The following is a 12,873-nucleotide window of genomic DNA, read 5'->3' on the forward strand; positions in this document are numbered from 1 at the left end:
TCTACAAACAATAAATGTTGGAGAGGGTGTGGAGAAAAGGGAACCCTCTTGCACTGTTGGTGGGAATGTAAACTGATACAGCCACTATGGAGAACAGTATGGAGGTTCCTTAAAAAACTAAAAATAGGGCTTCCCTGGTGGCGTAGTGGTTGAGAGTCCGCCTGCCGATGCAGGGGATACGGGTTCGTGCCCCGGTTCGGGAAGATCCCACGTCCCACATGCCGCGGAGCAGCTAGGCCCATGAGCCATGGCCGCTGAGCCTGTGCTCTGCAACGGGAGAGGCCACAGCAGTGCCAGGCCCACGTGCCAAAAAAATTAAAGTCTTAAAAAAAAAAAAAAAAAAAAAAAAAAAAAAACTAAAAATAGAACTACCATATGACACAGCAATCCCATTACTGGGCATATACCCTGAGAAAACCATAATTCAAAAAGAGTCACGTGGGCCTCCCTGGTGGCGCAGTGGTTGAGAGTCCGCCTGCCGATGCAGGGGATACGGGTTCGTGCCCCGGTCTGGGAGGATCCCATATGCCGCGGAGCGGCTGGGCCCGTGAGCCATGGCCGCTGGGCCTGCGCATCCGGAGCCTGTGCTCCGCAACGGGAGAGGCCACAACAATGAGAGGCCCGCATACCGCAAAAAGAAAAAAAAAAAAAAAAAAGAGTCACGTACCACAATGTTCATTACAGCACTATTTACAAGAGTCAGGACATGGAAGCAACCTAGGTGTCCAATGACAGATGAATGGATAAAGAAGATGTGGCACATATATACAATGGAATATTACTCAGCCACAAAAAGAAACGAAATTGAGTTATTTGTAGTGAGGTGGATGGACCTAGAATCTGTCGTACAGAGTGAAGTAAGTCAGAAAGAGAAAAACAAATACCGTATGCTAACACATATATATGGAATCTAAAAAAAAAAAAAATGGTTCTGAAGAACCTAGGGGCAGGACAGGAATAAAGACGCAGACATAGAGAATAGATTTGAGGACATGGGGGGGGGGAAGGGTAAGCTGGGACAAAGTGAGAGAGTGGCATGGACATATATACACTACCAAATGTAAAACAGATAGCTACTGAGAAGCAGTTGCATAGCACAAGGAAATCAGCTCAGTGCTTTGTGACCACCTAGAGGCGTGGCACAGGGAGGGTGTGCGGGAGACGCAAGAGGGAGGGGATATGGGGTTATGTGTATACGTATAGCTGATTCACTTTGTTATACAGCAGCGACTAACAAAACAATGTAAAGCAATTATACTCCAATAAAGATATTACAAACAAAATTTAAGTGCATCCCAGAACAAAACTTGAACAATACTTAAAAGGCTACAAAAAGTCCAGCACTCAACCACGTAAAATTTCCAATAACTGGCATACAAAAAAACCCTGGCATGCCAAGAAGCAGAAAAATATAACCTATACTGAAGAGAAAAACCAATCAATAAAAAACAGACACAGTAAGACTTAGTAGCTAAGATCATTAAAAGAGCTACTATAAATGTAGTTCCATATGTTAAAAAAGGTAGAAGAAAGCATGGGCATGTTAAGGAGAGAACCAAATCAAACTTCTAGAGATGAAAAACAGAATGCCTGAGATAAAACAGACACACACATACACACACACTGAATGGGATTAACAGCAGATTAGACACTGTAGAAGAAAAGATTCGTTAGCTTGATGACATAGTAGTAAACCCTACCCAAAATGAAAGAGAAGAAAAAGACTGGAAACAAAAAAGAACAGGGTATTAGTGAACTGTGGGACAACTTTAAACAGTCTAATATACATGTACTTGAAGTCCCAGAATGAGAGAGAAGGACATGGACAGAAAAAGTATTTGAAGAAATAATGGCCCAAAATTAGCTAAATTTGATGAAAACTATTAACTTACAGATCCAAGGAGCTCAATGAATTTGAAGGCCAAGAAAGGAGAAAACACACTACAGCACATCATAATCAAATGGCTTAATTATCAGTGATAAAGAAAAAATCTTAAGGGTCAGAGAAAAGAGACAGATTATGTACATAGAGAAACAAAAATGAGGATGGCAACAGGCTTCTTGTCAGAAACAATGCAAGCCAGTAGACAGTAAAGCAACATCTTTAAAGAAAAAAAAAAACCTGTCAACTAGAATTCCATACCCAGGACTTCCCTGGTAGTCCAATGGGTAAGACTCTGTGCTCCCAATACATGGGGCCCGGGTTCGGTTCCTGGTCGGGGAACTGTTAGATCTCGCATGCATGCCACAACTAAGTGTCCACATGCTGAAACTACGAAGCCCACATGCTGCAACTAAGAAGTCCACATGCCACAACTAAAGATTCTGCATGCCTCAACAAAGATTCTGCATGCTGCAACTAAGACACAGTGCAGCCAAAATAAATAAATAAATAAACAATAAATAAATATTTTAAAAAAGAATTCAATACCCAGTGAAAATATCTTTCAAAAATAAAAACAAAGGTGAACTTAAAACTTTCTTCTGCATACAAAGGCTGAAAAAAAAATTCATTACCAACAGACCTAAACTACAAGAAATGCTAAAAGAAGTCCTTCAAGATGAAGGAAAAAACATACCAAACTGAAATTTGGATCTACAGAAAGAAACAGAGCGCCAGAAACAGTAAATATGTGGGTATCTATAAAACAGACTTCTTTTTCTTATTAAAAGAAAAATCTCTGTTAAAGGTAACTATTTAAGGCAGAAACTACAACCATCACTCTAAAGTAAAATATACGACAGCAATAGCATACAGACTGAGAGAGGAGCATGAAAATATACCGTTATAAGGTTTTATAGTGTATGTGACATGGTATAGTATTACGTGAAGGTAGACTTTGGTAAGTTAAAATGTGTAATATGAACCCTAAAACGACCTCTAAAAAGACAAAATAAAGAGTAGGTGTTAATAAGGCATGTTATGGGTTGAATTGTATCTCCAAAAGGATATGTTGAAGCCCTAACCCCCAGTACAGTTAATGTGAACTTCTTGGGAAATATGGTCTTTGTAGATGTAATCAAGTTAAGATGAGGTCATCAGGGTGGGCCTTAATTCAATATGACTGATGTCCTAATAAGAAAAAGGAAATCTGAATACAGAGGCACACAGGGAAGATGGCTATGTGGATACAGAGGCAAATACTGAGTTGTACGACCACAAAATAAGGAATGCCTGGGGCTAGCAGAAGCTAGAAGAGATAAGGATCCTCTCCTAGTGGCTTCAGAAGAAGCATGGCCCTGTCTATACCTTGATTTTGGATTATAGTTTCTAGAACTGTGAGTGAATAAATTTCTGTTGTTTTAAGCCACCCAGTTTGTGGTACTTTGTTACAGTAGCTGTAGGAAACTAAAACAAGCAATAAAGAAGATAAAGTGGTGTATATCAACTATACCTTAACTTAAAAAAAGAGAAGATAAAATGGAATTAATAATACAAGGAACACAGAATCATTATAGTTGATGCATATTAGTTAGTATATTTGTTTAAAGTGAAATGTATAATTCAGTAAATTATGTTTATGTATTCTTCAAGAATAGCATATACTTGGCCTGATTAATGCTGCTCTGCAGGAGGCCTCAGGCTCCTTCTCATAACCTTCTCACTGTCACCTGCCTGAGAGCTGGCCCTCATGATGAGACTTACCATCCTGGCATTTTAGAAATATTGAGGCCTTTTATATAGTCAAGGTATATGCACACGTATGTCTGTTTTAAGACTTAAGGTACATGTTCATTATTTTAGGAGACAAAGTTGGAGCTTTCTCTTAAAATATTAGCTATAATTTATTTTTGAGTCCTTGAACAAGAAGAGAGATCCTACTTAACATCCCGTCTGTGTGGAAATGGATTCATTATTGGAAGATTAGTATTATGACCTATTTATAGAAATGCATAATAGGGGAAGGGGAGAATAATCTATCTGTACTTGACCAGTGGAGAAGGTCATAAAAAAAAAGAAGAAAATTATTTTGGAGGACTGCTCAGAATCTCTAGTTCAAACAAATTCATGAGGCAATTAGAGTAAAAAGGTATTTTACCTAACTCTTGTCTTGATTTGCATTATAATACTCAACTAAGAATTAAACACGTTTTTCAGTAAGTTAGAAATATCAAATTTAACATATTCAAAATTTACAATAGTCATTCTAGAATTCTTGGGACAGTCAAAACCTACCTAAACTGAAGGATTACAATCATGTTTCACAATAAGAAACAATATCAAATAATGAACAATACCAAATAATGACACCATAATAAATACCTTGTTTGTGGGCCAGAACTTTGTGTTTGTGCAACAAGAATTGGAGTTACCTCTCGACTGTTTCCACTCTGTGAGAAGACAGACTTTGTTCCAGTTTGGCCGATTCTGGCAACAGACTGTAAAACACAAAAAGTCTAAGGTTTATGAATTATAAACTGCACTGTAAATGATAAAAGACATCATGATGTGCCCATCTATGTTTTCCCAATACAAGATTTCATATTATATACCGTATGTCATCTGAAAACACAAACTATTAATGTCATTATTTATGTCATTTTACGTTAATTTAATGTTATATTAGAATGAACCTCAGGCTATTTCTTCATATTAACCTCAGTATTTTTACCCTTATACTATCCTTTCATCTTTCAACTTTAGTTTCCACAGAAAGGCTCAAAATTCCTATAAGCCATTTATTTATATATCTTTCCCAGTTGGGTTAAATGCTGAAGAATTTTAAGACAGCTACTATTCTCAAGATTTATGATCTAACTTAGTATACGTAAAAATATAATAATACAGTAAGATTTTATATCCCTTCTTTGGCACTTAGTAAAAACAGTTCTAGAGTAATTCAGAGTAGTAGATTAAAAAAAATCATCTGATTATTTTCCAAATTCTAAGAATATTGCTCTTAGAATTAGCATTTCTTTCTGGTGTGTTCAATCTTCTATTAACTGGTCTCTGCTTGCCCCTTCTCTTTTCTCTAATTTATTACCTTATTTCTATTTATTTTCATCACTTAACCTTTTCTTTTTTTTTCTTTTTTGGCTGTGCCACATGTAATGAGGGATCTTAGTTCCCCAACCAGGGATGAAGCCATGTCCCCCTGCAGTGGAAGCGTGAAGTCTTAACCACTGGACCACCAGGGAAGTCCTCACTTAACTTCTTTATAAAGTGATCTCTGGCTACCATGTCAGTGGATACTAAAAAAAATTTTTTACTACCAAATTAAGATCTTTAGCTACTCTCTCTTTCCCTAGGAGAGCCTGGCCATTTTAACCCTTCAATTGTTATTTCTATCACTTGGCCAGAGTCTTTCCTCTATAACTAACTATTCACTGAATATGTTCACCTAATCTACCACTCCCTTACAATAAAACTTTTATAACACTTCCTCCTCTTCCTTCCTCAGATTAGGACCTCTACATTCACCCAAGGGACAAAACTTAGTCAACTCTGGTCCTTATTTAGCAAAGTACTATCTACTGAACTCACTACTCGGTTTGATATTTTTAGTTGATACTGCAGGCAGACCTAGAAGTATAGCTTTTCCAGGAATGTCTTGTAATAGAACAGAGGCAGAAGAGGTTGAGACAGGAAGAGGTTGAGACTGGGCAATGAAATCATGTACCTGTTCATTGCCTAACTTGTCCTTAATTACTCTGACTCACATGGTTTTGGCCTACTTCACCTGGCATGCTAACCACCATCCTACTATGCCTTCTCATAACTGTAATAAACTAATTTCCACACTTATATTTCACTCCCATAATAATACAACAGCAGGTAGTTGCCAACTTTTAAAAAATCCTATTTAAAATAATCCACATATTAACTACTTTATAGTCCCTGTTTACCACTCTTGGAGTTCCTATTATCACTCATTAAGAAGCTATCATAGATAGATAGTGGGAAGCAGCCGCAGAGCACAGGGAGATCAGCTTGGTGCTTTGTGACCGCCTGGAGGGGTGGGATGGGGAGGGTGGGAGGGAGGGAGATGCATGAGGGAAGGGATGTGGGAACAGATGTATATGTATGACTGATTCACTTTGTTATAAAGCAGAAACTAATAAAAAAAAAAAAAAGAAGCTATCATAGAAAAAAATTTTGCTGACTAAGGAAGTTCAGGAGTAAGAGTAAAAACAAAACATGAAGCAACATGTCTCTCTAGGAGGGTAAAAGGGCTATATCAGTCAGTCACATACCGGTCTGACTCATTTAGCTTCCATTTCTTTTTTTTTTTTTTTTTTTTTAGCTTCCATTTCTTAAACATCTATTAAGCATGGCAATAAGCACTTTACATATAACTAATTTAATTCTCACATAAGATACCCTGCACCACGGATATGTTTTTGTTTTGTTTTGGTTTTTTTTGCGGTATGCGGGCCTCTCACTGCTGTGGCCTCTCCCATTGCGGAGCACAGGCTCCAGACGCGCAGGCTCAGCGGCCATGGCTCATGGGCCCAGCCGCTCCGCGGCACGCGGGATCTTCCCGAACTGGGGCACGAACCTGTGTCCCCTGCATCGGCAGGCGGACTCTCAACCACTGTGCCACCAGGGAAGCCCCGGATATGTTTTAAATAAACAGCACTTTGGCTTCTACTGCCACAGACTTTAATAAAAGAACATTATAAAAAGAGTCGCAGTTGCAACTCAGTCTTATTGCAGTATTTACTATAAGGATACTGTGAAATATTTTTCATTTTACTATACATTTACTACATATTTACTCCACCTGTATGAGGATCCACTATAAAAATTTTATTATCAGAAATAGCTGGCTTTATCATGTTAATTAGTAAAATTAAAAAACAAACATAGTGGTGGGGATAAGCAAAAACTATGGCATATATAATTTCCATTATTTACATTTGAAGTGATAGAAACAATCTTAATTTTGTTTTTTTAAAAAAAGGAAATTAAAAGTAAAAATCTGAATGTTTATTTAGCTATATGCTGAAATAAACTATACTTGTGAGTTACAAACTTACGTGGCCAAAAGAGCAACCAGCTTTGTGTCTCCTACTATGACCGGAGGCTATGATAATGACGACCTTCTTTTACATTTAGATAAACTCTTCTAAGGCAACAGCAATTAAAGAAAGTTAGATTCTGAAATTGCCTTTAACAGATTGGAATTTTAAATGAATTTCCTTCATCAATACCAAAACTGTATTTTACATGGAAAATACCTTTTTTGAAGGGGCTCCGGTGGATGGCACGTCAATTACAGAAGATGTATTAGTGTAGTTTTGTAAATAGGATCCATCTCCAGGACTTGGGGTTTCTAATGGCAAAATCCCAAAACTGAGAAGAGGTTGAAATCAAGGTGTCAAAAAGTCATCAAGGCATATATAAAGCAGCAGTATACTTAAATTAGAAGGTCTAAAAGGAAGAGAATGGCAAATCAGTCTTGGGGGCATTGAGGATCTGAGGGGCAGATTAAAAATAAGCTGTGAATGTAGACTATTCCACCCACCATAATTAAAAATTTAAAAAAATCAAACAAGAAACTAAATTGAGCAGCAACTACTGACTCAGGAGATTTATTAGAAATAATGAAGAGTGGCTTTGTAAAAGCTAAGATCCAAATTATCAAATTCTTGGAATTTATGGGATTTAGACCCTATTACAGAGAAAATGTCTCCAGAAACCAATGAACACATACATCTGTGGATTCAATGAGTTTTGTAATCTCATGGTCATACTATTTTAGTAGCTCCCTGGCCCTGGGACCCAACTCATAGTCTGTTTTAACATATATATATATATATATTTTTTTTTTTTTTGTGGTACACAGGCCTCTCACTGTTGTGGCCTCTCCCATTGTGGAGCACAGGCTCCGGACACGCAGGCTCAGCGGCCATGGCTCACGGGCCCAGCCGCTCCGCGGCATGTGGGATCTTCCCGGACCGGGGCACGAACCCGTGTCCCCTGCATCGGCAGGCGGACTCTCAACCACTGCGCCACCAGGGAAGCCCCTAACATATAATTTTTTATGTTGATTCTTTTGGATATGCATCCTCTGGGCTGGGTTCTTATATTTATATATACATATATTTCTGATAATTCGACAAAATATTTCGTATCAATAGGTGTCAATTCTTCTTTCCCATTTTGGAATACAGCACTTTAACAATCACCACTGCTGTCACTCTGATTATTATCATAAACAATCCAACAGTTTAAGAGGTTCATTGATGCACAGCCATAAACACAATATTTTTTAATGCATACACCAGCTGAATAAGGCCTGTTTTAAAATTTTCTCCAATATTTAAGATGGAATTTTTATCACAGGTACTGTATTTCTATTACTTCATTTTCTGAAAATGGAATAGGTTCATTATTGACTTATTAAATACCTCTATTTCCATAATGATTTAGAAGTTGCTGTTCATATTAATTTATATTACTAATATAGGAATTGCTATATGATTGTTTAATATTACAGCACATTTTAAAGTATCTTTTATTTGTCTTACCTTGGGGTTAATGGGCTAAGAGCAGCTGGTCCTCCTAATAAACCTCGACCAGTTTTTGGTTTATTTTGAACTTGTTTAGATAATATGGAAGTTCCTGTTCCAAGAGGGACAGTATCTGGTGAAATTACAGCTGAATCAATATAAGACACTGAAGAATCTGTATTCAATGAGTACTTTGAATTGGAAGATTCTAAATTCAATCTGTTTAATTCCTGAAACAGAAAATTTCTACCATGTCATTTATGATACATTATTTAGTTCAGATCATTGTTTTTCATTTTCACAATATTTTGAACACTAGTGTATAATACACTTACAATTGTGTCCTGGGGTGTTTCTGTAAGAACTGTCTCAGGCTGTCTGTGAGATAAACTATGATTAGATACTAGTGTTGTGCAAGAGTTGGGCAGACAGCTGCTAAAGTTCTGTAAAGATGTTAATTTAAATGTTTGGTCAGGATCTGGCTTTTCACCTGTGAAGGGGAAAAAAAAAAGTTTGCCTCTGAGGAAATGAAGGTTAAATTCTTTTTCAAGCATGCATAAATCAGTGGAAATAAGGCCTTATCCAGAGTTTTAAAGTTCTTCTGTCTGTTTCAGTGAATCAGATTTATCTCCCAAAAGCCCATCCATCAATTTATTGTAAAAGTTTACCCCTAAGATAAAGCTGTAAATTCAGGAAATAAACTAAACCACAATGACACTGACTTTAAATATAATAAATCACAGGAGAATGCAGATTTCTGTGTTTGTTTTAAAGCAGAAAGCAACTAGATCTCATTTTGCTCAAGGTAAGGAGTGAGGGTGGAGAGGTGAAACCCTGTAGAAATCATAGGAAAGTTTTGAGCACTTCCATGGAAAGACACAACAATGTTTGATGATCCTTCATGCATCCTGGAACATATATACTGAGACACTCTCCCCCCATATTATCCAGGTCTTATTTATAGAACAGTTTCTTTTCTGGGCATTCTTTTAATTTCTTTTCTTTCCCAGAATGCTATTTTGGCTAGTGTTATACTCACAATACAACTCATTCTAGAGGACACAAGAAAGGGCACATTATTCCTGAAACATATGATTCTACCTTATTTCTTGTTCTCAATTTTAAAAGCCCTTAGCTTTGAAAAATACTTTTCTTGTGGATAATTTGTATCACTCTCCAAAAATTAAGCAGGGGGAAAAAAAGAGGAAGAAGAAATGCAAGAACCCTCCTGTAGCCACCTCTACAAGCTTACCTATTTCACATAATGATTCAAAGGGGGACCAGAGGAAAGGATTTAAACTAAGGCTCTTTTGGTAACATTCTGATCCTTTGGCAAGCCGATCTGTCTTGCTGTAAAGACAAACAAATAGATTAGACAAGCTATAAAACCTAAAACATCTATTACAAAGAAACTTTTGATACAGAAAATTAGGTAAACCTTATATAAGTTCTGAGAGTACTCTTCTAGTTTCTTTCTTAAATTATCAATTTCTCTTGGGCCTCCCTGGTGGCGCAAGTGGTTGAGAGTCCGCCTGCCGATGCAGGGGATACGGGTTCGTGCCCCGGTCTGGGAGGATCCCATATGCCGCGGAGCGGCTGGGCCCGTGAGCCATGGCCGCTGAGCCTGCGCGTCCGGAGCCTGTGCTCCGCAACGGGGGAGGCCACAACAGTGAGAGGCCCGCATACCGCAAAAAAAAAAAAAAAAAAAAAAATTATCAATTTCTCCTTCTTACCATCCTCCAATCTCTATTATTTAGGGCAGTTCAAGTCAAAAGTCAGGTGAAACCAAACAGAACATGAATTGAAAGGAATGTTAACAAAATAAACAAGCTATCATAGCCTTCTTAAATATTATATTGCTTTTAATTTCCTGTTGGATATTAGAATTACTGAGGACATATGGAAAACACCCAAATATTTCAGTCTTATTGTTGATTTTAAATATAAATCCCAGTGGTAATTTTGAAAGTGACTTAAATGCTTCAAATATAGCACATTTAAATGATCAGATTTTTTAACAAAGTAGAGGTGGTAGCTCTTAACTTAAAGGAAAATTCATGTTTCTTTCTAAATTGGGTATATAAAGGCTTACATTTAGAATATAAACAACATTCTTGGGACCCTATGTACTTGAAACAATCTGGAAATTATTAGAACAGCATTGTTGCCTCCCTAGCTTTTATTTTATTTTTAATTAATTAATTATTTTATTTTATTTTATTTTTGGCTGCGCTGTCTTCATTGCTGTGCACGGGCTTTCTCTAGTTGCAGAGAGCGGGGCTACTCTTTGTTGTGGTGCACGGGCTTCCCCTTGTGGTGGCTTCTCTTGTTGTGGAGCACGGGCTCTAGGCACTTGAGCTTCAATAGTTGTGGCACGTGGGCTCAGAAGCTGTGGCTCACGGGCTCTGGGGCGCAGGCTCAGTAGTTGTGGCGCACGGGCTTAGTTGCTCCACGGCATGTGGGATCTGCCTGGACCAGGGCTCGAACCTGTGTCCCCTGCATTGGCAGGCAGATTCTTAACCACTGCACCACCAGGGAAGTCCCTCTTTAGCTTTTAAATGGGGGAAGATGGGATTGAGGGTTAGTGAGACTTGTTGGAGCTTTCAGGTTAAAAAATACTATTCACCTGGTCTAAGGTTGAAATTCTTCATTATCTAACGGAAAAAAATTAAGATACAGCAATTTTTCCAAAACCCTAAGGTTTTATAAAGGATCAGATGGCACCTAACCAAGATTTTCAAAACAACCCTCAAATGAATCTATCAGTTAAAACATAATCTGTTTATGTGCTGTCAGTGTATATCAGAGAATTGAAAAGAAGACCCCCTTGGGTAACTAATATATTGGTGTGCCTTACTTTCAAATTTTGTAAGTGAATAGAAACTAGAATAAATGATGTAATAAAAACAAGAAAATACCACTAGTTGAAGACTATCTAGCTTCCCACATTTGCCTAATTTGACCCAATAAACACATAGACAAAGAAGGAAGCAGGAGCAGGAGGCAGGCTTTCAGAAAATATAAGTTTTATCAGTCTATATCTAGGATTGCTTAGATGAAATTTCTTAAAGGAAAAATAGTTGTAACAAGAATGATATAATCATTTACCATGGATAGAGGGGTAACTTAAAAATAGGAAACAAAGCAAAGACATAAAAAGAGTATTTTTTGAAAGTAATAATTAGGAGTGGAAAGTGTCAAATCAATGCTCAGGAACTTTTAACATAAGGCCATGAAAAGAAAAGTACAGTGAAATCTCAAAGTTTGACCTAAACTAACTCGTGTTATATAGCCCCCTCATTGCTTATATAACTAATTATGGTTTGTCTATCTCTTTACCTTTTTTTTTAAGATTTTTTTTTTGATGTGGACCATTTTTAAAGTCTTTATTGAATTTGTTACAATACTGCTTCTGTTTTTGTTTTGGTTTTTTGGCCAGGAGGCATGTGGGATCTCAGCTCCCCGACTAGGGACTGAACCTGCACTCCCTGCACTGGAAGGCGAAGTCTTAACCAACGGACCACCAGGGGAGTCCCCAATTTATTTAGCTTTCATGTGTGCTCTCTTGCAATTGATTATAAGCTTTCTGAGGACAGGAAATTAGATTTCTCATTTTTATATTACCTCTTTCCTGTTTTCAATAGCCTCGCCCCCTTGCTTTGCTTGTACAATATATCATAAAATACTTTTACTAATAATTTTTAAAGTTGCATTGAGGAGACTGTATGAATTACTTAAAATGGCCAGAAAAGTGGTGGACAAACTGATGAAGCAAAGATAAAATAATCTATTCAAGAAAAAATATTATGAAAATGTAAGAGGTGATCATTTGTGATGAAAATCCTCTTCTCCAGTATTATGTAAATTATATTTTCTTTTTACATTAGCAAAAGGTAAATTTTCTTAAACCTTTGATAAGTTGGCAAGGCTGATTTTTATAATAAGCCATGATCTGTTTAATAGACCATAAAATAAATGTAAAACAAAATGTCTGCTAAGAGATTAGATATACACACACATGCACACATATGGATACTGGTATGTATAAAATATAGGGTTGGCCAAAAAGTTCGTTTGGGATGTTATGGAAAAACCTGAACAAACCTTTTGGCCAACCCAATAACATAAAACTTAACTGGGGAAGAAGCCAGATGTGGAGTTACAATAATCAAATCTGGGAGACAGATCTCTGTTCAATAGAGAGATAAAAAGGGGGAAAGATTTAATAAAATTAAGCTGCCTGGAGTGCCCCAACTTTAGGTGGATTTGTTTAAAACCTAAAACTCTGAAAGAAGTTTCCCAAAGAATTGGGGTTTAAAAAAACTATTTAAATGGCACTGGGAAGAAATAGGTTACTCTAAGAACCAAACTTAGTATCAGCTGAGTCCTAAAGATGCAATGTGCTATTGTAGACAA

At 37.2% G+C, this 12,873-nt stretch overlaps 1 protein-coding gene across 4 annotated transcripts in view; it reads right to left on the bottom strand.

Annotated features, from left to right (window-relative positions):
• CDC27 (cell division cycle 27) overlaps nt 1-12,873 on the bottom strand; it is a 60,846-nt gene that overhangs the window by 24,292 nt on the left and 23,681 nt on the right. For all 4 annotated transcript variants that reach the window (XM_060081210.1, XM_060081209.1, XM_060081211.1 and 1 more), the window contains 5 exons: nt 9,710-9,807; nt 8,793-8,947; nt 8,476-8,687; nt 7,183-7,297; nt 4,265-4,380 (listed from right to left, as the gene is read on the bottom strand). In XM_060081210.1, the coding sequence (XP_059937193.1) occupies nt 4,265-4,380; nt 7,183-7,297; nt 8,476-8,687; nt 8,793-8,947; nt 9,710-9,807 (696 nt within the window). The remainder of the gene's footprint in view (nt 1-4,264; nt 4,381-7,182; nt 7,298-8,475; nt 8,688-8,792; nt 8,948-9,709; nt 9,808-12,873) is intronic.

This window comes from Mesoplodon densirostris, chromosome 18, assembly GCF_025265405.1.
Source record: "Mesoplodon densirostris isolate mMesDen1 chromosome 18, mMesDen1 primary haplotype, whole genome shotgun sequence".
Lineage (NCBI taxonomy): Eukaryota > Metazoa > Chordata > Mammalia > Artiodactyla > Ziphiidae > Mesoplodon > Mesoplodon densirostris.